Genomic DNA, 25,134 nt, shown 5'->3' with positions numbered 1-25,134 from the left:
TCCGAGGGTCTAGGATTTACTGTGTAGGATGTAAACTTACATCTTTTATGCACCTTATTTTATTTAAAGGTCTATACTTTCTATATGGGCTACTTATCTACATCTCTTATGCACTTTCTATTACCCACAAACGGTACTTTATTTTAGGGCTTAGGACATTCATTATAGCATATTTTCCTCAACGATATGTGGCTATTGGCATTGTTATGCATTTGCAATATTTTGGCATTTGATTTGGTTACCCATTAAACATCTTTCAGACAAACAGATTAGTCTGTGTATTCTATGTGCTGTATATACGGAAGACTGTGTATCCTATATGGCGTATACAGATGTGTCAGTGTACCCTATGTGGTGTATACAGAGGTCTCAGTGTACCTTACATGGTGTATACAGACGTCTCAGTGTACCCAATGTGGTGTATAGAGAAGTCTCAGTGTACCCTATGTGGTGTATAGAGAGGTCTCAGTGTACCCTATGTGGTGTATACAGAGGTCTCAGTGTACTTTATGTGGTGTATACAGAGGTCTCCGTGTACTTTATGTGGTGTATACAGAGGTCTCAGTGTACCCTATGTGGTGTATACAGAGGTCTCAGTAATACACTATGTGGAGAAGTCTCAGTGTACCCTATGCGGTGTATACAGAGGTCTCAGTGTACCCTGTTGTGAATTCCGTTCTTGGGCTCCATCCTGTGGTTGCGAATGGTATTTTTGGGAGTTCTGCTCTTGGGCTCCCTCTGGTGGTTTCAAGTGGAACTTAGCAGCTGCGTTCACTAATCGGTTTCCTGGCCTTGTTATTTAACTGGGCTTTTGGCTTTAGTGGATGCCAGCTGTCAATGTATTTCCTGTGGATTCAGTCCTTTCCTGGAAGTTCTCTGTTGGCCAGTCCATTTTCAGCTTAAGATAAGTCTGCTACTTTTTGGGTGTTTCCCTGCTTATGACCTTCTGTTCAGTTCAATTTATGTCTCTTTTGTCCAGCTTGTCATTATGAAATATTCCAGCTAGTTGGAAGCTCTGGGGTCGCAGATTTGCCCCTCCACACCGTGAGTCGGTGTGGTGGTTATTTTTGTAAACTCTGCGTGGAATTTTAGTTTTTATACTGACCGCACAGTAGCCTTTTCTATCTCTGTCTATTTAGGTAGTATTGGCCTCCTTTGCTAAAAAATCTAGTTTCATTTCTGAGTTTGTCATTTCCCTATCCACTCACCGTCAATATTTGTGGGGGCTATCTTCCTTTGGGGGTTTCTCTGAGGCGAGCTAGCTTTCCGTTTCCATCTTCAGGGGTAGCTAGTTCTTAGGCTGTGCAGAGGCATCTAGGCAGAGATAGGAACGCTCCACGGCTATTTCTAGTGTTGGTGTTAGGAGTAGGGATTGCGGTCAGTAAAGTTACCACCTCCTCAGAGCTAGTCCTATTTTTGTTTTACCCACCAGGTCATTTCAGTGCTGCTCCTTAGCGAGTTCATGATGGGTTTTGCCCACCAGGTCATCTCAGTACTGCTCCGTACCCACCAGGTCATAACAGTACCCTATGTGGTGTATACAGAGGTCTCAGTAATACACTATGTGGTGTATAGAGAAGTCTCAGTGTACCCTATGCGGTGTATAGAGATGTCTCAGTGTACCCAATGTGGTGTATACAGAGGTCTCAGTAATACACTATGCGGTGTATAGAGAAGTCTCAGTGTACTCTATGCAGTGTATAGAGAAGTCTCAGTGTACCCTATGTGGTGTATAGAGATGTCTCAGTGTACTCTATGCGGTGTATAGAGATGTCTCAGTGTACCCAATGTGGTGTATACAGAGGTCTCAGTAATACACTATGTGGTGTATAGAGAAGTCTCAGTGTACCCTATGTGGTGTATAGAGATGTCTCAGTGTACCCAATGTGGTGTATACAGAGGTCTCAGTAAAACACTATGCGGTGTATAGAGAAGTCTCAGTGTACTCTATGCAGTGTATAGAGAAGTCTCAGTGTACCCTATGTGGTGTATAGAGATGTCTCAGTGTACTCTATGCGGTGTATAGAGATGTCTCAGTGTACCCAATGTGGTGTATACAGAGGTCTCAGTGTACCCTATGTGGTGTATAGAGAGGTATCAGAATATCCAAAGTAATGTATATACAGCAGGGTGTTACATCAGTGCATCCTATGTGATGTATAAGGCAGTCTTAGTGTACCCCATGTGCTGCAGCTTCAGCTGTCTCACCTATTAGGGTATGTGCACACGTTCAGGATTTTTTTCGCGATAAAAACGCATAAAACACATACATATGCATCCTATCATTTAGAATGCATTCTGCAATTTTTGTGCACAGGATGCGTTTTTTTCCGCGAAAAAAGAAGAATCGCGGTAAAAAATGCAGCATGTTCATTAACCCCTTCATGACCCAGCCTATTTTGGCCTTAATGACCTTGCCGTTTTTTGAAATTCTGACCAGTGTCCCTTTATGAGGTAATAACTCAGGAACGCTTCAACGGATCCTAGTGATTCTGAGATTGTTTTTTCGTGACATATTGGGCTTCATGTTAGTGGTAAATTTAGGTCGATAATTTCTGAGTTTATTTGTGAAAAAAACGGAAATTTGGCAAAAAATTTGAAAATTTCGCAATTTTCACATTTTGAATTTTTATTCTGTTAAACCAGAGAGTTATGTGACACAAAATAGTTAATAAATAACGTTTCCCACATGTCTACTTTACATCAGCACAATTTTGGAAACATTTTTTTTTTTTGCTAGGAAGTTATAAGGGTTAAAATTTGACCAGTGATTTCTTATTTTTACAACAAAATTTACAAAACCATTTTTTTTAGGGACCACCTCACATTTGAAGTCATTTTGAGGGTTCTATATGGCTGAAAATACCCAAAAGTGACACCATTCTAAAAACTGCACCCCTCAAGGTGCTCAAAACCCCCTTCAAGAAGTTTATTAACCCTTCAGGTGTTTCACAGCAGCAGAAGCAACATGGAAGTAAAAAATGAACATTTAACTTTTTAGTCACAAAAATGATCTTTTAGCAACAATTTTTTTATTTACCCAGCGGTAAAAGGAGAAACTGGACCACGGACGTTGTTGTCCAATTTGTCCTGAGTACGCTGATACCTCATATGTGGGGGTAAACCACTGTTTGGGCGCACGGCAGGGCTCGGAAGGGAAGGAGCGCCATTTGACTTTTTGAATGAAAAATTGGCTCCAATCTTTAGCCCACACCATGTCACGTTTGGAGAGCCCCTGTGTGCCTAAACATTGGAGCTCCCCCACAAGTGACCCCATTTTGGAAACTAGACCCCCCAAGGAACTTATCTAGAAGCATAGTGAGCACTTTAAACCCCCAGGTGCTTCACAAATTGATCCGTAAAAATGAAAAAGTACTTTTTTTTCAGAAAAAAATTATTTTAGCCTCAATTTTTTCATTTTCACATGGGCAACAGGATAAAATGGATCCTAAATTTTGTTGGGCAATTTCTCCTGAGTACACCAATACCTCACATGTGGGGGTAAACCACTGTTTGGGCACATGGTAAGGCTCGGAAGGGAAGGAGCGCCATTTGACTTTTTGAATGAAAAATTATCTCCATCGTTAGCGGACACCATGTTGCGTTTGGAAAGCCCCTGTGTGCCTAAACATTGGAGCTCCTCCACAAGTGACCCCATTTTGGAAACTAGACCCCCCAAGGAACTCATCTAGAGGCATAGTGAGCACTTTAAACCCCCAGGTGCTTCACAAATTGATCCGCAAAAATGAAAAAGTACTTTTTTTTCACACAAAATTTCTTTTAGCCTCAATTCTTTCATTTTCACATGGGCAACAGGATAAAATGGATCCTAAAATTTGTTGGGCAATTTCTCCTGAGTATGCCGATACCTCATATGTGGGGGTAAACCACTGATTGGGTGCACGGCAAGGCTCGGAAAGGGAGGCGTGCCATTTGACTTTTTGAATGGAAAATTAGCTCCAATCGTTAGCGGACACCATGTCGCGTTTGGAGAGCCCCTGTGTGCCTAAACATTGGAGCTCCCCTACAAGTGACCCCATTTTGGAAACTAGACCCCCCAAGGAACTTATCTAGATGCATAGTGAGCACTTATAACCTCCAGGTGCTTCACAGAAGTTTATAACGCAGAGCCGTGAAAATAAAAAAATAATTTTTCTTTCCTCAAAAATGATTTTTAGCCCAGAATTTTTTATTTTCCCAAGGGTAATAGGAGAAATTGGATCCCAAATGTTGTTGTCCAGTTTGTCCTGAGTACGATGATACCCCATATGTGGGGGTAAACCACTGTTTGGGCGCACGGCAGGGCTCGGAAGGGAAGGCACGCCATTTGGCTTTTTGAATGGAAAATTAGCTCCAATCATTAGCGGACACCATGTCGCGTTTGGAGAGCCCCTGTGTGCCTAAACATTGGAGCTCCCGCACAAGTGACCCCATTTTGGAAACTAGACCTCCCAAGGAACTAATCTAGATGTGTGGTGAGCACTTTGAACCCCCAAGTGCTTCACAGAAGTTTATAACGCAGAGCCGTGAAAATAAAAAATGTGTTTCCTTTCCTCAAAAATATTTTTTTAGCCCAGAATTTTTTTATTTTTGCAAGAGTAACAGGAGAAATTGGACCCCAAAAGTTGTTGTCCAGTTTCTCCTGAGTACGCTGATACCCCATATGTGGGGGTAAACCACTGTTTTGGCACACGTCGGGGTTCGGAAGGGAAGTAGTGACGTTTTGAAATGCAGACTTTGATGGAATGCTCTGCGGGCATCATGTTGTGTTTGCAGAGCCCCTGATGTGCCTAAACAGTAGGAACTCCCCACAAGTGACTCCATTTTGGAAACTAGACCCCCAAGGGAACTTATCTAGATGTGTGGTGAGCACTTTGAACCCCCAAGTGCTTCACAGAAGTTTATAACGCAGAGCCGTGAAAATAAAAAATGTGTTTCCTTTCCTCAAAAATATTTTTTTAGCCCAGAATTTTTTTATTTTTGCAAGAGTAACAGGAGAAATTGGACCCCAAAAGTTGTTGTCCAGTTTCTCCTGAGTACGCTGATACCCCATATGTGGGGGTAAACCACTGTTTGGGCACATGCCGGGGCTCGGAAGGGAAGTAGTGACGTTTTGGAATGCAGACTTTGATGGAATGGTCTGCGGGCATCATGTTACGTTTGCAGAGCCCCTGATATGCCTAAACAGTAGAAACCCCCCACAAGTGACCCCATTTTGGAAACTAGACCCCCCAAGGAACTTATCTAGATGTGTGGTGAGCACGTTCAACCCCCAAGTGCTTCACAGAAGTTTACAACGCAGAGTCGTGAAAATAAAAAATCATTTTTCTTTCCTCAAAAAAGATGTTTTAGCAAGCAATTTTTTATTTTCACAAGGGTAACAGGAGAATTTGGACCCCAATATTTGTTGCCCAGTTTGTTGTGAGTACGCTGATACCCCATATGTGGGGGTAAACCACTGTTTGGGCGCACGTCAGGGCTCGGAAGGGAAGTAGTGACATTTGAAATGCAGACTTTGATGGAATGGTCTGCGGGCGTCACATTGCATTTGCAGAGCCCCTGATGTGCCTAAACAGTAGAAACACCCCACAAGTGACCCCATTTTGGAAACTAGACCCCCGTAGGAACTTATTTAGATGTGTGGTGAGCACTTTCAACCCCCAAGTGCTTCACAGAAGTTTACAACGCAGAGCCGTGAAAATAAAAAATCATTTTTTTTCCTCAAAAAAGATGTTTTAACAAGCAATTTTTTTTTTTCACAAGGGTAACAGGAGAATTTGGACCCCAATATTTGTTGCCCAGTTTGTTGTGAGTACGCTGATACCCCATATGTGGGGGTAAACCACTGTTTGGGCGCACGTCAGGGCTCGGAAGGGAAGTAGTGACATTTGAAATGCAGACTTTGATGGAATGGTCTGCGGGCGTCACATTGCATTTGCAGAGCCCCTGATGTGCCTAAACAGTAGAAACACCCCACAAGTGACCCCATTTTGGAAACTAGACCCCCGAAGGAACTTATCTAGATGTGTGGTGAGCACTTTCAACCCCCAAGTGCTTCACAGAAGTTTATAACGCAGAGCCGTGAAAATAAAAAATAATTGTTCTTTCCTCAAAAATTATGTTTTAGCAAGTAATTTTTTATTTTTGCAAGGGTAACAGGAGAAATTGGACCCCAACAGTTGTTGCCCAGTTTGTCCTGAGTACGCTGGTACCCCAAATGTGGGGGTAAACCACTGTTTGGGCGCACGTCGGGGCTTGGAAGGGCGGGAGCACCATTTGACTTTTTGAACGCAAGATTGGCTGGAATCAATGGTGGCGCCATGTTGCGTTTGGAGACCCCTGATGTGCCTAAACAGTGGAAACCCCTCAATTCTAACTTCAACACTAACCCCAACACACCCCTAATCCTAATCCCAACTGTAGCCATAACCCTAATCACAACCCTAACCCCAACACACCCCTAACCACAACCCTAACCGCAACACACCCGTAACCCTAATTCCAACCCTAATCCTAACCCTAATCAACCGTAACCCTAATCCCAACCCTAACCACAACTGTAACCCCAACACACCCCTAACCCTATCCGTAACCCTAACCACAAGCCTAATCTTAACCCTATTTCAAACCCTAGCCCTAATTCCAACCCTAACTCTAATTCCAACCCTAACCCTAAGGCTATGTGCCCACGTTGCGGATTCGTGTGAGATTTTTCCGCACGATTTTTGAAAAATCTGCAGGTAAAAGGCACTGCGTTTTACCTGCGGATTTACAGCAGATTTCCAGTGTTTTTTTGTGCGGATTTCACCTGCGGATTCCTATTGAGGAACAGGTGTAAAACGCTGCGGAATCCGCACAAAGAATTGACATGCTGCGGAAAATACAACGCAGCGTTTCTGCACGGAATTTTCCGCACCATGGGCACAGCGGATTTGGTTTTCCTTAGGTGTACATGGTACTGTAAACCTGATGGAAAACTGCTTCGAATTCGCAGCGGCCAATCCGCTGCGGATCCGCGGCCAATCCGCTGCCAATCTGCTGCGGATCCGCGGCCAATCCGCTGCGGATCCGCTGCCAATCCGCTGCGGATCCGCGGCCAATCCGCTGCCGATCCGCTGCGGATCCGCTGCCAATCCGCTGCGGATCCGCGGCCAATCCGCTGCGGATCCGCTGCCAATCCGCTGCGGATCCGCTGCCAATCCGCTGCGGATCCGCGGCCGATCCGCTGCGGATCCGCTGCCGATCCGTTGCGGATCCGCTGCGGATCCGCTGCCGATCCGCTGCGGATCCGCGGCGGATCCGCGGCCAATCCGCTGCGGGTCCGCTGCCAATCCGCTGCGGATCCGCGGCCAATCCGCTGCCAATCCGCTGCGGATCCGCGGCCAATCCGCTGCCAATCCGCTGCCGATCCGCTGCGGATCCGCTGCGGATCCGCGGCCGATCCGCTGCGGATCCGCGGCCGATCCGCTCTGTGTGCACATGCCATAACCCTACCCCTAACCCTACCCGTAACCCTAACCCTAGTTCTAACCCTAGTTCTAACCCTAACCCTAGTGGAAAAAAAAAAAAAAAAATTCTTTATTTTATTATTGTCCCTATGGGGGTGATAAAGGGGGGGGGGGTTATTTATTATTTTTTTTATTTTGATCGCTGTGATAGAACCTACCACAGCGATCAAAATGTACCTGTAAGGAATCTGCCGACTGGCAGATTCGGCGGGCGCACTGAGCATGCGCCCGCCATTTTCCAAGATGGCGGCGCCCAGGGAGGAGACGGCCGGACACCGGGAGGATCGGTAAGTATGAAGGGGTGGTGGGGGGGTGGATCGGAGCACAGGGGGGGTGATCGGAGCACAGGGGGGGGGGATCTGAGCAAGGAGGGAGCGGACAGCAGGACGGGGGAGCCGGCAGGTGGACGGAGGGGACCGGAGGACTAACGGAGCACTGGGGGGGCGATCGGTGGGTGTGGGGGGGGGCACTTTAGTATTTCCAGCCATGGCCGATGTTATTGCAGCATCGGCCATGGCTGGATTGTAATATTTCACCAGTTTTTTAGGTGAAATATTACAAATCGCTCTGATTGGCAGTTTCACTTTCAACAGCCAATCAGAGCGATCGTAGCCACGGGGGGGTGAAGCCACCCCCCCTGGGCTGAAGCACCACTCCCCCTCTCCCTGCAGATCGGGTAAAATAGGAGTTAACCCCTTCACCCGATCTGCAGGGACGCGATCATTCCATGACGCATACGCTGCGTCATAGGTCGTTTTGGCACCGACTTTCATGACGCAGCGTATGCGTCAAAGGTCGTTAAGGGGTTAATTTAGCGGATTTTTCAAGTTTTTTCCGCTATTTAATGCATTAGGAAAGCTCCGAAAAAAAAGCAAAAAACATGCAAAAAAGGGGTAAAAAACAGAAATGTCCGGTTTTTGTCAGGAAATTTATGCTAAAAAATCCTGAACTTGTGCACATACCCTTAACCCCTTTCTGCCAGCTGACAGAATAGTACGTCAGCTGGCAGATCCCCTTCTTTGAGGTGGGCTCCGGCGGTGAGCCCACCTCAAAGCCGCGACATGTCAGCTGTTTTGTACAGCTGACATGTGCGCGCAATGAGCGCGAGCGGAATCGCGATCCGCCCGCGCCCATTAACTAGTTAAATGCCGCCGTCAAGCGCTGACAGCGGCATTTAACTAGTGCTCCCGGCCACGCGGCCGGAAGTGCTCGCACCACTGACCCCCGTCACATGATCGGGGGTCAGCGGTGCATTGCCATAACAACCAGAGGTCTCCTTGAGACCTCTATGGTTGTTGATGGCCGATTGCTTTGAGCGCCACCCTGTGGTCGGCGTTCAAAGTACACCTGGATTTCTACTACATAGAGGTGATCTGTGCTTCACCTCTATGTAGCAGTGCTGATCGAGTTGTGCATGCTTCTAGCCTCCTATGAAGGCTATTGAAGCATGCCAAAATTAAAAAAAAAAGTGTTTAAAAATATAATAAAAAATAAAAAATATATAAAAGTTCAAATCACCCCCCTTTCGCCCCAATCAAAATAAAACAATAAAAAAAATCAAACATCCACATATTTAGTATCGCTGCGTTCAGAATCGCCCGATCTAGCAATAAAAACAAAGGATTAACCTGACCGCTAAATGCCGTAGCGAGAAAAAAAACCTGACCCCAGATCACGAAAATTGGAGACACTACGGTATCAGAAAATCGCGCAATTTTTTATTTATTTATTTTTTTAAGCAAACTTTGGAATTTTTTTTTCACCACTTAGATAAAAAATAACCTAGACATGTTCGGTGTCTATGAACTCGTAATGACCTGGAGAATCATAATGGCAGGTTAGTTTTAGCATTTGGTGAACCTAGCAAAAAAGCCAAACAAAAAACAAGTGTGAGATTGCACTTTTTTTGCAATTTCATCACACTTGGAATTTTTTTCACGTTTTCTGTTACACGGCATGGTAAAACCAATGGTATCGTTCAAAAGTACATCTCGTCCCACAAAAAATAAGCCCTCACATGGCCATATTGACAGAAAAATAAAAAAGTTATGGCTCTGGGAAGGAGGGGAGCGAAAAACGAAAATGGAAAAACGGAAAAAGCTCCGGGGGTGAAGGGGTTAAAATCGCTGCTTTCTTACATAAGAGGAATAAATAATAGGTCAGATCTATGAAAATATCTAACAGAAAAAGCAATTATCAGAGTGCAGTTTTCACTTTTTTCATAGCATAACACAAAATAACAGGATTTATATTTTGTGCTGCAGAGATGAGCAGAGAGCTTTTTTTTCTGATCATTTCATTTCATAAGTCTTCACCTATATCCTTAGTTGTATGGCTAAATGGACAGAAGGAAATGGAGGGTGGAGCTGAGGGGAGGAGTCTGAGCTGCAGAGTGATGAGGTCATCCTATAATTTGCAGGCCGTCAGAAAGTGGCAACCTGTGTACACATTTCAGCAAGTACTGGATATCACATGATACAACCTCCTAAAATAAAGAGGGGGAAATATCTATTTATGTAATTGCCTTGTAATGTTTTCACTTCCTGTTCTGTCCAGATGTCACCGAATCCAAGAATTCCAAGCGGAGGAAGTTCACCGACCGCCATATTGGGACACCCAAGTGATGGGCGTCTCAATAGGGAAACTGCTGCTGGCACCAACCTATTGCGCGGTACCACCAGCGGAACACTGTCGCACCACACACACTCAATACGCCGTACGCACCTCACACACTCACACAGCCTCTTGTGTGGTACCACCAGCGGAAAATTGTCACGAACACGCCACCGCCGGGATCAACCGAATGATTCACTGACTGCCACCATCTTTGTACAGGAGGTGTGCATGCACAGTTTTAATGTGACCGCCGTGATCAGTCTGCACAAAGATGGCGGCGGTCTGATTTACTGCGCCTGCACGAATTACGCAAAGGTACAGTGAATCATTCTGCTGATCCCAGCGGCAGATGCGCAAAGTGTCATCACAGAGATGAAGCCGGTCACATTAAGGCCGGGATCACACACACGCGAGATACGGCCGAGTCTCGCAGGAGAAAACCCAGCTCTGGCGCGGGCACTCCTGAGCAGAGCGTGCGGCCGTACAGCAATACATGGAGCTGCACGCTCCGGAGTGCCGGCGCCAGAGCTGGGTTTTCACCTGCGAGACTCGGCCGTATCTCGTGTATGTGTGATCCCGGCCTAAAGGGGTTTTCCCACAAACGAAAGTTCATTTTAAAAATTGACTGTCTTACCATGTACGGAGCATACCACATCTCCTGGGCAGGGGAGGAAGCAAAAGGTAATACTGACATTACAGCAGGGGATCACAGTGGATTCATTTTGTGAGGTAAAATATGTCACTGACTGTTTTTAAAAAATATTTTACCTCACAAGATGTATTCTCTGCGATCTCCTTCTGTAATGTCAGTATTGTATTTTGCTTCCTCCCCTGCCCAGGAGCTGTGGTATGTTCGGTACACGGTCAGACACAGACAATTTTTAAAATGAACTTTCATTTGTGGGAAAATCTCAATGCCAACATGGCTCCTCCAAAATAGTATGCCAATGACAATGAAAGAAAAGCAGCAAAGGCACAATGTCGAAGACAACAAAAGGCAAATGAGAGCAACAGCATCGCTGGGACAAAAACAATGCATAGAAGTGTAGGCGTGAAGCACATGAGTCCCCTGATGCAAAAGTCATTAGATTATCACAGGATGCCATTAGGCAACAACAGCGCCACATGCCTGCCCCCATCGTGACATTACCGCCCTCCCGATGCAGTAGCATCGGGCCTCCATGCAGTCTATCTATATAATCATCTAAGGGGTACTTCCGTCTGTTTGTCTGTCTGTCTTTCTGTCTGCCTATGCAGCATCAATAGTAAAAAGATATAATGTTAAAAATAATAATAAAAAAAAAAAAAAATAGGCATTAGACCTACCGGTAATTATGTTTCCAGGAGTCTATCCTGACAGCACCCTGGAGGACGTCCTCCTCCCCCTTGCTGGGACAGGAAACACACGAGAGTTTAAAAGGTCATGTCCCACCCCCAATCCTCAGTGTTGTAACAAGAACCGCCTCATGGAAATGCAAAAAGTACTTTAATGATAAATAGAACATATTACATTATATGCCAGGAACACATTACATCATATGCCAGGAACATACTACATCATATGCCAGGAACATATTACATCATGCATATAAATATCAAACCAGGGAGGGAACAACCAGTGCTGTCGGGATGGACTCCTGGAAACATAATTACCGGTAGGTCTAATGCCTATTTTCCAGGATGTCCCTCCTGACAGCACCCTGGAGAGTACCAAAACACCTCCTTATGGTGGGATTACCGCTTAGAGAACTTTTCTCCCAAATGCAGTGTGTTGACCAGACAAAACATCAAGTTTATAGTGTTTACAAAAGGAGCTGGCACTAGCCCATGTTGCTGCCTTGCAAATCTGCTCCAGAGAGGCGCCTGCCCTCTCAGCCCACGAAGCAGATATCCCTTGTGTAGAGTGTGCATGAAGATCCTCCGGAGGTGGGACCCCTTCAGATTGGTAGGCCTCAGAGCTCACAGACGTGATCCAACGAGCGATAGAGGCCTTAGAGGCCTTCCTTCCCTTATTCTTTCCCTCAAACAGAATGAACAAGTTTGGGTCTATCCGCCATGAGCTGGTGGCTGCTAGGTAATCTAAGACGGCCTGTCTGACGTCAAGGGAATGAAGGGCTTTTTCTTTTGTGTTGGCAGGGTTATTACAAAATGAAGGTAAAACAATTTCCTGATTTCTGTTCTTTGCAGAGCCTACTTTTGGAATAAACGAGGGATCTAGTTTAAGGATTAAACTATCCTCTCTAATCTGTAGGTATGGGTCCCTAGTACACAGGGCCTGAATTTCCCCCACCCTTTTGGCCGTGGTGACTGCCACTAAAAACGCTGTTTTCCGTGTGAGGATTGATATGAGCATATCAGCCGAGGCGTATGCGTCTCTACATAGGAATCTGAGGACCAAGTTGAGGTCCCAGGGAGGCGTCAATTGCCTAATGGTGGGGCGTAACCTCTGAGTAGTTCGGATAAATCTGACCACTCACGGGTGAGATGCTAGGGGATAGTCAAAAAAAGAGCTAAGTGTCGAGATCTGCACTTTCAAGGTGCTTGGTCTAAGACCCTTGTTGAACCCAGCCTGCAGAAAATTTAGGATTCTAGGTATGTCAGGAGTGTCTGCCGCAACCTCAGACCTGCCACCCTCCAGACAGAAACACTTCCAGATCTTTAAATAGATTGCCGATGTGACTGGCTTCCTGCTGGATTTAATATTGGCTATCACTTGATCTGATAAGCCTCTTGCCTTCAAGATGTCCCCTTCAGGATCCATGCTGAGAGATGGAGTTTCCCTGGATTTGGGTGGAAAACTGGACCTTGGTGGATTACATCCTCCCTGAGAGGAAGCTCTATTGGGTTCTCGATCGCCAGGTCCACTAGCAGAGAGAACCAGCTCCTTCATGGCCAGTATAGAACGATCAAGATAACCTGAGCTCGATCCTCCTTGATCTTTCGGAGAACAGCTGGGATCAGTGCCAGAGGTGGAAATGCGTATGAGAGTGGTTCCATCCAGTCCTGGCTCAGTGCGTCTACCCCTTCTGGGAATTCCAGTGGGTTCAGAGAGAAGAATCTTGAGACCTTCGAGTTTCTTCTGTTTACAAACAGGTCTATACTGGGAGTTCCCCAACGAAGACATAAATCCTGGAAGATATCCTGGTTGAGTTCCCACTCTGTTGCGAACATCCGCCTTCTGCTCAGATAGTCTGCTATCACGTTGTGAGAGCCTTCTAGGTGAATTGCGGAAATGGATAGGACCGAATTTTCTGCCCAGCGAAATATTCTTCCCGCTAGATCCTGGAGCAGATGGTGTCTTGAGCCCCCCTGATGTTTCAGGAAAGAGACCGTTGTCACATTGTCGGATAGTATCCTGACGTGACAATCTGCAAGAGTGTGTCGATTTCTTCTCAAGGCCTCCCACACAGCATACAGCTCCTTGAAGTTGGGGGAGCTGTGAATGACATCTGCAGGCCACCTTCCCTTTAGGATCTTGCCTTTTAGATGGGCTCCCCAGCCCCACGCACTGGCGTCTGTAGTGACTACTACGTAGGGGGAGGAAGACCATAGTACTCCGACTCTTAGGTTCTCTGGCTGTCGTGCGTCCCTCCTTGCAGGGACAGGAAAAACACTGAGGATTGGGGGTGGGATATGACCTTTTAAACTCTCGTGTGTTTCCTGTCCCAGCAAGGGGGACAAAGACGTCCTCCAGGGTGCTGTCAGGAGGGACGTCCTGGAAATTGTGTTATTCTCACCTTCCGGCGTCCACCGATGCGCGCGATGCTGTCGCCAGCTTCTGTTCCCAGTGATGCATTGTGAAATTACCTAGATGACTTAGCGGTATCGCGAGACCGCTGTCATCTGGGTAATTTCGCAATGCATCACTGAGAACGGAAGCTGGCGGCAGCATCCCGTGCATTGGGACAGCTTAGTTGGACGCCAGAGGGTGAGTATATATCTATTTTTTATTTTATTTTATTTACTTTTTAACAGGGATATGGTGCCCACACTGCTATATACTACGTGGGCTGTGTTACATACTGCGTGGGCTGTGCTATATACTTGGGCTGTGTTATATACTGCCTGGCTGCTATATACTAGGCGGGCTCTGCTATATACTACGTGGGCTATGTTATATACTGCGTGGGCTGTGCTATATACTACGTGGGCTGTGTTATATACTGCGTGGGCTGTGCTATATACTACGTGGGCTGTGTTATATACTGCGTGGGCTGTGTTATAATAATAATAATTTTATTTATATAGCGCCAACATATTCCGCAGCGCTTTACAACTTATAGAGGGGACTTATACAGACAACAGACATTACAGCATAACAGAAATCACAGTTCAAAACAGATACCAGGAGGAATGAGGGCCCTGCTGCTCGCAAGCTTACAATCTATGAGGAAAAGGGGAGACACAAGAGGTGGATGGTAACAATTGCTTTAGTTATTTGGACCAGCCATAGTGTAAGGCTCGGGTGTTCATGTAAAGCTGCATGAACCAGTTAACTGCCTAAGTATGTAACAGTACAGACACAGAGGCTATTAACTGCATAAAGTGTATGAGAACATGATGGAGGAACGTGATTATGTTGTTGTTTTTTATTAATAGGCCACACAGGGATAATTAGGTTAATGCGTTGAGGCGGTAGGCCAATCTGAACAAATGAGTTTTTAGTGCACGCTTAAAACTGTGGGGATTGGGGATTAATTGTATTAACCTAGGTAGTGCATTCCAAAGAATCGGCGCCGCACGTGTAAAGTCTTGGAGACGGGAGTGGGAGGTTCTGATTATTGAGGATGCTAACCTGAGGTCATTAGCGGAGCGGAGGGCACGGGTAGGGTGGTAGACTGAGACCAGAGAGGAGATGTAGGGTGGTGCTGAGCCATGGAGTGCTTTGTGGATGAGGGTAGTAGTTTTGTACTGGATTCTGGATTGGATGGGTAGCCAGTGTAATGACTGGCACAAGGTAGAGGCATCGGTGTAACGGTTGGCGAGGAATATGATCCTGGCAGCAGCATTCAGGACAGATTGGAGCGGGGAGAGTCTGGTAAAAGGTAGGCCAATTAGTAGAGAGTTACAATAGTCCAGACGAGAATGAATAAGTGAGACAGTAAGAGTTTTTGCAGAGTCGAAAGTAAGAAAAGGGCGAATTCTGGAAATGTTTTTGAGATGCAGATAAGAAGAGCGAGCCAGTGATCGGATGTGGGGGGTGAATGAAAGCTCGGAATCAAGGATGACTCCAAGGCAGCGGGCATGTTGCTTTGGAGTAATGGTGGAACCGCACACAGAGATGGCAATGTCGGGCAAAGGTAGGTTTGTAGAGGGAGAGAACACGAGGAGTTCAGTTTTTGACAGGTTCAGTTTCAGATAGAGGGAGGACATGATGTTAGAGACAGCGGTAAGACAATCACTGGTGTTTTCTAAAAAGGTCGGCGTGATAACAGGAGAAGAGGTATATAATTGGGTGTCGTCAGCATAGAGATGGTACTGGAAACCAAATCTACTGATTGTTTGTCCAATAGGGGCAGTATACAAAGAGAAGAGGAGGGGGCCTAGGACTGATCCTTGAGGAACCCCAACAGTAAGGGGAAGGTGAGAGGAGGAGGAACCAGCAAAACAAACAGTGAAGGATCGGCCAGAGAGATAGGAGGAGAACCAAGAGAGAACGGTGTCCTTGAGGCCGATGGAGCGGAGCATAGTGAGGAGGAGCTGATGATCCACAGTGTCGAATGCTGCGGAGAGATCCAAGAGAATTAGCATGGAATAGTGACCATTAGATTTAGCTGTTAGTAGGTCATTAGAGACTTTAGTGAGGGCAGTTTCAGTAGAGTGTAAAGAGCGGAAACCAGATTGAAGAGGGTCGAGAAGAGAATTATCTGAGAGATAGCGGGTAAGACGGGAGTGGACCAGGCGTTCCAGGAGTTTAGAGATGAAGGGAAGATTAGAGACAGGTCTATAATTAGCGGCACAATTTTGATCGAGGGAGGGCTTTTTAAGTAGTGGATGTATGATGGCATGCTTAAATGAGGAGGGAAAAATACCGGAAGTGAGGGAAAGGTTGAATATTTTTGTTAGGTGAGAGGTGACAGCCGGGGAAAGGGACTGGAGGAGATGCGACGGAATGGGGTCGCTGGTGCAAGTGGTCGGGCGAGAAGATGCAAGGAGCCTGCTTACTTCTTCTTCTGTAACTGGTTCAAAGTCAGAGAGTGAACTAGATGCAGTGGGGGAGGGAGGACAGTGCTTGGTATGAAGAGATTGGGAAATGATTTCCTGTCGAATGTGGTCAATTTTTTCTTTGAAGTAATTGGCCAGATCGTCAGCGTGGAGATCTGTGGTTGGGGCCTGCTCTATATTATGTGGGCTGTGTTACATACTGCGTGGGCTGTGTTATATACTACGTGGCTGTGTTATATACTACGTGGGCTGTGCTATATACTGCGTGGGCTGTGCTATTTACTGCGTGGCTGCTATATACTACGTGGCTGCTATATACTACGTGACTGTGCTATATACTACGTGGCTGTGTTATATACTACGTGGCTGTGCTATATACTACGTGGCTGTGCTATATACTACGTGGCTGTGCTATATACTACGTGGCTGTGCTATATACTACGTGGCTGTCCTATATACTACGTGGCTGTGCTATATACTACGTGGCTGGCTGTGCTATATACTATGTGGCTGTCTGTGTTATATACTACGTGGCTGTGTTATATACTACGTGGCTGTGTTATATACTACGTGGCTGTGTTATATACTACATGGCTGTGTTATAAACTACATGGCTGTGTTATATACTACGTGGCTGTGCTATATACTACGTGGCTGTGCCAAGCGCGACGTACATACATACATATTCTAGAATACCCGATGCGTTAGAATCGGGCCACCATCTAGTATAGGTATAACTGTGGTGGGATAAAATAAACATCAATAATATTAATGGTGAATAAGATTTATATGCACAAATAAAAAAATGCTGGAGTGCTTCTTTCAGGAGAGGAAACCTAATTTTGTTGTCAGATCAAAAATTAGCATACACAAGCTAGTTTTCTGGTAATCAAACAGCCCACCCTGATGGAACATCTTCATAGCTGCCTGTGCATGCTAAAAATATGTAAAAGGACTCTTTAGTAATTACTTAAAGGGGTTGTTGACTACTAAGACAACACCTTCTTGATCTAAATGCTTGGCGCTGATAAAATATAAAAGTTTGTACTCCACTGCTGTGTGCGGGCTCAGATTATGTAGCAGGTGTCACCATACTTAATTCTGCTCAATATTAAGTGATACAAATATTAATATAAAAATTATAAATATTATGTTAATATTAATATTGAACAGAATTAATTTCAGCCTATTGGTTCGGCCCTCCACCACAGTCAAGGAGTTTCATGTGGCCCTTTGAGAAAATGAATTGTCCACCCCTGGTCTAATATGAATGTGGGCTCCAGAAACATTATGTTGGTGGAGAGAAGGTTCCGGCTTGGCAATTTCAGACTGCCGATCATTTTTTTCTTAAAGAGATAAACCACCTCCAGAGACATCTAGCAGTGCCTGTCTCAGAGAACACAGGAACCCTCAGTTGGGAAAGTCGGCTGAGATAGCCTCTGGCCAAACCATCGTCCATCATCTCTCGAATGTGTATGGAGATCTTTAGGCTATGTTTACATTCTCTCCAAAATATTGCTCAAAAACGCTAGGAAAATTCTAACTATTCATTTCAATGGGAATCCACTTTACTGTTCATGTGAGGAGTTTGAGATATTTTTTTCCCTGTAGATGTTTTGACAAATGCCTGGTAGGGAAAAAAATGTGCATGTCACTTTTTTTTAAGTAGATCTTGAAGAAAATCTTTCCAAAACTAGTAAGTGTCCAGTCAAAACAATGTAAAGCACAATTCATTAAAAAAAAAAAAAAAAAAAAAACTTTTCCAGGAGGAGAGAAACTCTTTCAAAAAAGGTGAATTTTTAAAGGAAATAAAACCTTTTTTGGAAGTCTCAAACTCAGGGAGAAAACAGTCTTAGGGCATGTTCACACTTTGCAGATTTTGCTGCAGATTTTTCTGCAGCGGATTTTGAAAAACCGCATGGAAAAACCGCTGCGGTTTTCGCTGCGGATTTTCCTGCGGTTTCTTCTGCGGATTCCTCTGCGGGTTTTCAACAGCACTTTCCTATTGGTGCATGTTGAAAACCGCTGCGGAATCCGCAGAAAGAAGTGACATGCTCCTTCTTTTTTTCGCAGCAATTCCGCGCGGTTTTTACAGGGATTTTCTGCAAAGTGGGAACAGCGGATTTTGTTGTCCATAGGGTAACATTGTACTGTACCCTGCATGGAAAACTGCTGCGGATCCGCAGCGTCAAATCCGCAGCGGATCCGCAGCAAAAACCGCAAAGTGTGAACATAGCCTTAGGCTACTTTCACACTAGTCCATCAGTATGGGCCATCGCAAACCGTCAGCCTGACGGACAGTGTGTTAATGTAGCACAACGGGGGCAGCGGATGCAGTTTTACAACGCATCCGCTGCCCCATTGTGAGTTCTGGGGAGGAGGGGGCGGAGTTTCGGCCGCGCATGCGCGGTAGAAAATGGCGGACTCGACGCACAAAAAAAAGTTACATGGAACGGTTTTTTATGCCGTCGGTCCGCCAAAACACGACACATCCGTCGCAATGCGTCGCTAATGCAAGTTTATGGAGAAAAAAACGCATCCTGTGGGAAACTTTGCAGGATGCGTTTTTTCTCCAAAACAACGCATTGCGACGGACAGCAAACAATGCTAGTGTGAAAGTAGCCTTAGACTTTATACATCATGACGGCACAACACAGTATTTTCAACAAAAGAAACCAAGGGGTAATGTTTCTCCTTGGAGACAGTGACAGTCAAGCCTGGCAAAAGTCAATATCGACCCCCTTTGACGAGCCTTACAATCTCAATTTGCAGACAGGGTGTTTTGGGGTACTGCCCCTCGTCAGAGCAAGAAGGTAATGCCACCACCCACATTATTTCTGATATCACCATGTGGTACTTACCGAATTGATTAATGAACCCCATGAGTTTTTATTCAGAGAAGCTTAGAGGATATGAAACTACAGATCATAGAAGCGAGAGACAAAGACATCTCAGTTTTGCTGAACTGGTCTTTGTGGCTTTTCCTGGCGGCCTGTCACTTCTGCTGCTGGCCACAGCTCCAGATGCTGATGAAATCATTGCCTAGCACACTAAACACTTCCTATTCTGTGGCTGCCACAGCCTAACCTTCCCCCTCCTTCCTGGCCTGTTCCATGGCATTTATAATAAAAAGCACAATATAAAGGAGAGGAAAGAACTGATTGATCTCTTGTATTAAGGCCTCATACAATATTCAGTCATCATCCACTTATGAATGCATAAAAGTGCTGGAAACGATAACTGCCCAATGACCGTGTAGAAATATCCATAGCCACCTACCCAGAGTTATTTGGTGGAAAATCTGAGTTGCCCCTTTTTCTGCCAAGCAAAACTTTGACCATTCAGGAGAGGATTTAAGAAGAAAATTGAAAAATAATAGATTTTTTCCCAACAAAAGATTGTGAAGGTCACTGCAGTTTTTTATGGTGCAAATTTACATGCGACTTTTGTGTTCCTTTGTTAGTTGTTGAAAATGTGGTCTATTTTATAACACTATACCATTTCTTTTTTAATTTGGGAGTAAAAAGCCTGATGAGCAGCTGTCCCTGTAATATAGAATATCTAAGGAATATCGGATAATATACACGGGGAACCAATCTTACAAAGGCCAATATTTTCCTCTTCTAAGATGTCCATATTCTCTGCAGCCGCCACAGAGTTCCTCCTACTCCAATAATTGCATATACGTCTTACATCTGTAATCCAAGTGACAATTTGCAGGGATACGAAGGATTTTCATAGACTAAATATTAGATTCACCTGCATTGTCCATGTAGTAAAAAGCACTATATCCGAGGACCAGCAGGCCACACTCACTTAAGGGCCACTGTGACCGATCACAGGACGGGACGAAAACAAATTCTGTTTCTAACAAGTGGATTTAAATATTTACTGCTCTGAGCCCTTATTAAGGCATCTAAATCAGCTCAGGGGTTTAATCTTGGCACACAAGCCTTTCAGAGTCCTGCTAAAGAGCTCAGAGCTCGGCTGCACTTCTGCAAATGGCCCATATTGGGAAATCAAATCCTTGAATGGCGTGACAGAGCATGTGGGTAGGGCAGTCTCACTGGGATGTGCGCAAAGATAAATTACTGATACCATTCCTTATCTTAAAGCTGCAGGTGTATTAAATCCAGAAAGAAACAATTTGCATGCTGAATGGCCGTGACGTTTCTCTACAGGTCCACATATCACTCCAAGTCAAAGGATACGTACCCACAACATGCGGCGGTTTTAAAAAACTCACCGCAGACTGTGTACGTGGCATTAGAAAGAAGCGCGGTGGGCATAAGATTTCTATAAATCCATCCACTTTGCTAAAACCGTAAGACGCTGCGTTTTTGAAGGTCAAAAACTCACCAAAATCTCATTGTGGGAACGTAGCACAATTGTGCAAAAAATTGGACAAATATATGAAAATGGCACAGGAACGGCAGCAAATCACACTGCATCCGAGAGCTACATGACAGATTTAACCCTTAAGAGAGTAGGCGGCTCACATGCCATAGTGGAGGTTTAAAAGGACAGCGAGATGACAGATCGAGGCCAGCTCAGTCGCGTGTCACAGATAAGGAATGGCAATAATATTGTGCAAACTGTAGTAAGGAATGCAATGACGTGATGTATCCGCCCGCCACTGTGCGAGATACACAGGCTCTGCAAAATACTGAGAAACATGTTAAAGAGAATAGGGGCGAGCTCATTAAAAAAAAGTCACTTGTTTTTTTCTCTTGATACAATAAAGAGGCCTCTCAGCTATCCTAGACACCCAGAGTGCCCAGTGTGCAGGCTTACTAGATTGACAGCCTACACTGTACGAGCATGTATACAGAGCTAGCTAGCGGTCATAGATTAGCACCGCCTCCTAGACTCCTAGGAACAGAAAGAACAGTGAGTTAACTCAGAGTTACACTTGATACTGGCTCTTTTGTCACAAAACTACAGGCCCGACTGTTTAAGACAGGGGTTGTGCACGCCAGTCTTAATGATGGGAATTCTGGTGTAAGGTGCGCCTAATTCATTACAAGGCACACATCAACGTAATGAATGAGGCACATATTACAACTAGTGAGCACCGCCGTGCGCCACAAATGTTAATGCAGTCAGAGACTGGAGTAATATTTCTGGCGTAAATTTGTTGGGTGGTCTCTGTCATTCCCCATCACCCCCCAAGCTCCTCTCACTGTAGCAGAGCTGTATGAAATTAGCGGGGAAAAAACCCAAAAGTCACCGAATTTTTACACAACTTCATATTGTGCACAAATTGTAGAATTCGAAGGCGCATTACGCCAGAAAACGTCATCAATCGAGCCCTATATACAGTATCAGCTGGTAAAATAACAGAATTATCTTGGTGACTTCTAACTTCTGCAATTTCCCGATATGGGTGCCAGAAATTAACAGATCTGGAGCTTGCTTATATTTTATGGACTCCGGAAAAGCACATTAAATCAAGTATAGAGAATAATTAAAAGGGGATCGCTCACTACAAAAAGTGATGCGAGATGGCATATTCTAGCACTGTTAAGTGGTTTTTGGGAGGTGGACCATAGGAGCCCTACTGATCCATGGAATGCCACTCCAGCAATCTTTCTGTTTTTTTCGCTCACACCGACTCTCAGCAACTCAATGTGTGAGGAATTACAACACACCACCACAAATTAGATTCAGACCATGTTGCTGTAATTGGGTCACCTGGAATTCCTCGGTGTGGGATATATACCTGCATTTTTACTGCGTTTTTGCACTTACTAATTGTTTTCTATGGATGAAAAAATGTGGAAAAAATGCTGAAAAAAAAATGGCTGAAAGCGACAGTTTTCCAATCCAGTCAGGGAAAAAAAAAATCAGTGTATGCCCATGAGATTTCTGAAATCTTATAGCTTTTGCTGGCACTGAAAAACGCAGATATTAATTTGAATAAAAAAAGCAGAAAAAACAACAACATGTGAACATAGACTTAGAGAGAATCATTCCGAAGCTGTACAAAACATTCAAGAGGAAAAATGCAAAAAAAAAAAAAAAAAAAAAAAAAAATTATATATATATATATATATATATATATATATATATATATATATATATATATATATATATTTATATATCCATGAGCGTTTTAGGCCACAGATCCAATATTTGTTGCTTTTTAGCTTTTCATTTTACTTCTCTATGGGTAGAGTTATACAAGAATAATAAGCGGCAATGCAAAACTTACCTTAATTGCCTCGATTACAAGCTCTCGGGCTTCCAGCTCCCCCTCTAAGATGCTTAGTAGTGTCAGCAACTCTGGTTTGCTGAGTTTTTCTAGATTCATTGTGTCGCCCTAAAGTAAGAAAGTAAAAAAAAATGACATGATATACACACTAAAAAAACCCAATGGCAAAAAATAATAGAATATTCTACATGGCTATTCTCCATGACGCAGAGATTATTACTATAGACCAAAAAATCAGTTAAAAATTGCACCAAAGAGTATACTGACCACAACACAACCACACCTGGCATTTGTATGAATGTAGAAATTCTAGGACCATTTAAAATGGAAATAAAAAACATGCATAGCTGCAGGATGTGGATTTGCCATGGTTTGTGATCAGGGAACCTGTAACACAATGGACAGAGACTTTACTTTGGTCAGAGTTTCTAGGCATCAAATTTGAGAAAATTGTACAATTTCTGACAGGAATTGCCTATTTCAGTACAGAAATGTCGCCGCACACCTGAGCCTCGGTGGTGCCACACGGCGCCCAGTGCCATAATAGAGGTATTCTTCCCCAGAAGTAGTGTTGTATAGTATCTGCATAATACAGCACAACCTGAGACCCGACAGAATACATTAAATCCAAGGCAAATGAATAAAAGTAAAAATCAAATAGACATACCATAAGGTCAATAAAGAAAACACATTATCATCCAAAATGCAACCATGTTTCTCTGGCGAAAAGCTTATGAAAGTGACAACTTTAAAGTGCAGCCATATTGGTTGTTGTCCACAGGAATCAATGGTACAGCGATCAGTGTTACAGGCTGACCATGATAAAGATTGCACATCTGAAACTTCTCCAGGGTGCGGATAATAATACCGGTGACATCAGGGCAGAATACACAATGCCTTACTCCCACGCCAGACCCAGACAGGTCACCTTACTCATACACGAGTGAGGGAAACACACAGACATGACACATTAGTAGTGAGTGAATCAGTACGTACAGACAAATACACTCTCATGTCTTGCTGTGAAATCATTTCTTAGCAAATAATGTCTCAGCCAAGATTGAAATGGTTACAACGATCGGGGGGGGTGGAAGGGCGGCAGCCATTTTGTAGGACACTTCTATGTTCAAGAGTATTCTCCATTGAGTGGGTTTAGGCTGGTTTCACATTTGCGGACGAGGACTTTGCGGAGGACTGCGTAGTTCTTCTGTTAAGTCCCGCCCACTGTCGCGCCTCTTCCTTCAGCTCCGCCTACGTCGGCACGCATCCTGCGTACCCTATCTTTAACATTGGGTACGCAGGCCATGCGGATGTATGCGGATGCCTCCGCATGCATCGTTTTCAAGCTGTGCTGACTTGTGTCGAACACAACATGTTGCATTTTGCTGCAGTCGGTGCAGCGTGAAAACAACGCATGCGGAGGCATCCGCATACATCCGCGTGGCCTGCATACCCAATGTTAAAGATAGAGTACGCAGGATGCATGCCGACATAGGCGGAGCTGAAGGAAGAGGCGCGACAGTGGGCGGGACTTAACAGAGGAACTACGCAGTCCTCCGCAAAGCCCTCGTCCGCAAATATGAAACTAGCCTTACTGAGGAGGTTGCAAAATGATTTACATATTACACCTGTGGTTTACGTCTGCCCCTCAGTATTGCTTTATTAATGTCACATGTAATTGGATTTTAGGAGCTTCGATTTAGTGCACCACTGTCTGTGCATGTTTTATATAAAGCCTGATGCTATGTCTGCATATCAAACGGCCCTTAAAATGAATAAACTCTTAGACATCTCAAAGTAAGGCCAAATTCATGTGCATGGTCAGAGTATGGGCCATAATGTGCCGACAAGCCACAAGTTGCCTGACCTTAACTTTGGCACATATGAGGCTGTTACGTTCAGGTCAGAAGACCTGTGGCTGGTCTGCTTTTTTACCAGTAATTCCATCAACAATGAATTAGAGGTTCAGCACATGCAGCTCTGTGCCATTTAAGCAATGGCTCTGCAGAGCATGGTGCCCAGCTCTCAGGAACACTGGGAACCTAGTGGCTGGACCTACAGAAATGAGGAATTTATCCTTCATACTATATAGAGTAATCCTTTAAGGCCTTAGAGAGAGAGCGCAGGAAAATGAGAAGGTTTTAAGGCATTTTTGTTACTTACTGCAAAGTCAAAAGTTTACATACACTGAGATTACTATGCCTTTAAACAATTCTGGACTGCCCATATGATGAGGTCATGTGTTTGCAAGCTTCTGATAGTTTTTTTTTTTTTTTGCAACACTTGAGTTAATTAGAGACACACCTATGGATGTATTTTCATGCACACCTGAAACACACTGCTTCTATGTGTAGCATCATGAGAAAGCCTCAAGAACTCAGCCAAGATATCAAGAAGAGAATTGTGGACTTGCACAAGTCTGGCTCACCCTTGGGTACAATTTCAAGATACCTGAAGTTGCCTTGTTCATCTGTACAAATAATTATACGCAAGTACAAACAAGATGGGAATGTCCAGCCATCATAACGTTCAGGAAGGAGACGGGTTCTGTGTCCCAGATGTAAACGTGTTTTGGTCTGACATGTGCATATCAAGGACAAAAGCAAAAGACCTTGTGAAGAATATGGCGGA

The 25,134-nt window shown here is 44.6% G+C and overlaps 1 protein-coding gene across 1 annotated transcript in view; it reads right to left on the bottom strand.

The window, feature by feature from the left end:
• The window catches only part of CTTNBP2NL (CTTNBP2 N-terminal like), a 94,974-nt gene that overhangs the window by 23,385 nt on the left and 46,455 nt on the right, over positions 1-25,134 (bottom strand). The window contains exon 2 of the mRNA XM_077294903.1: positions 22,504-22,611. Coding sequence (XP_077151018.1) covers positions 22,504-22,602 — 99 coding nt within the window. The 5' untranslated portion in view covers positions 22,603-22,611. The remainder of the gene's footprint in view (positions 1-22,503; positions 22,612-25,134) is intronic.

This window comes from Ranitomeya variabilis, chromosome 3 (assembly GCF_051348905.1).
Source record: "Ranitomeya variabilis isolate aRanVar5 chromosome 3, aRanVar5.hap1, whole genome shotgun sequence".
Classification (NCBI taxonomy): Eukaryota; Metazoa; Chordata; class Amphibia; order Anura; family Dendrobatidae; genus Ranitomeya; species Ranitomeya variabilis.
Note: the sequence above shows the minus strand (reverse complement) of the source record. Positions and strands in the feature narration are given on the sequence as shown.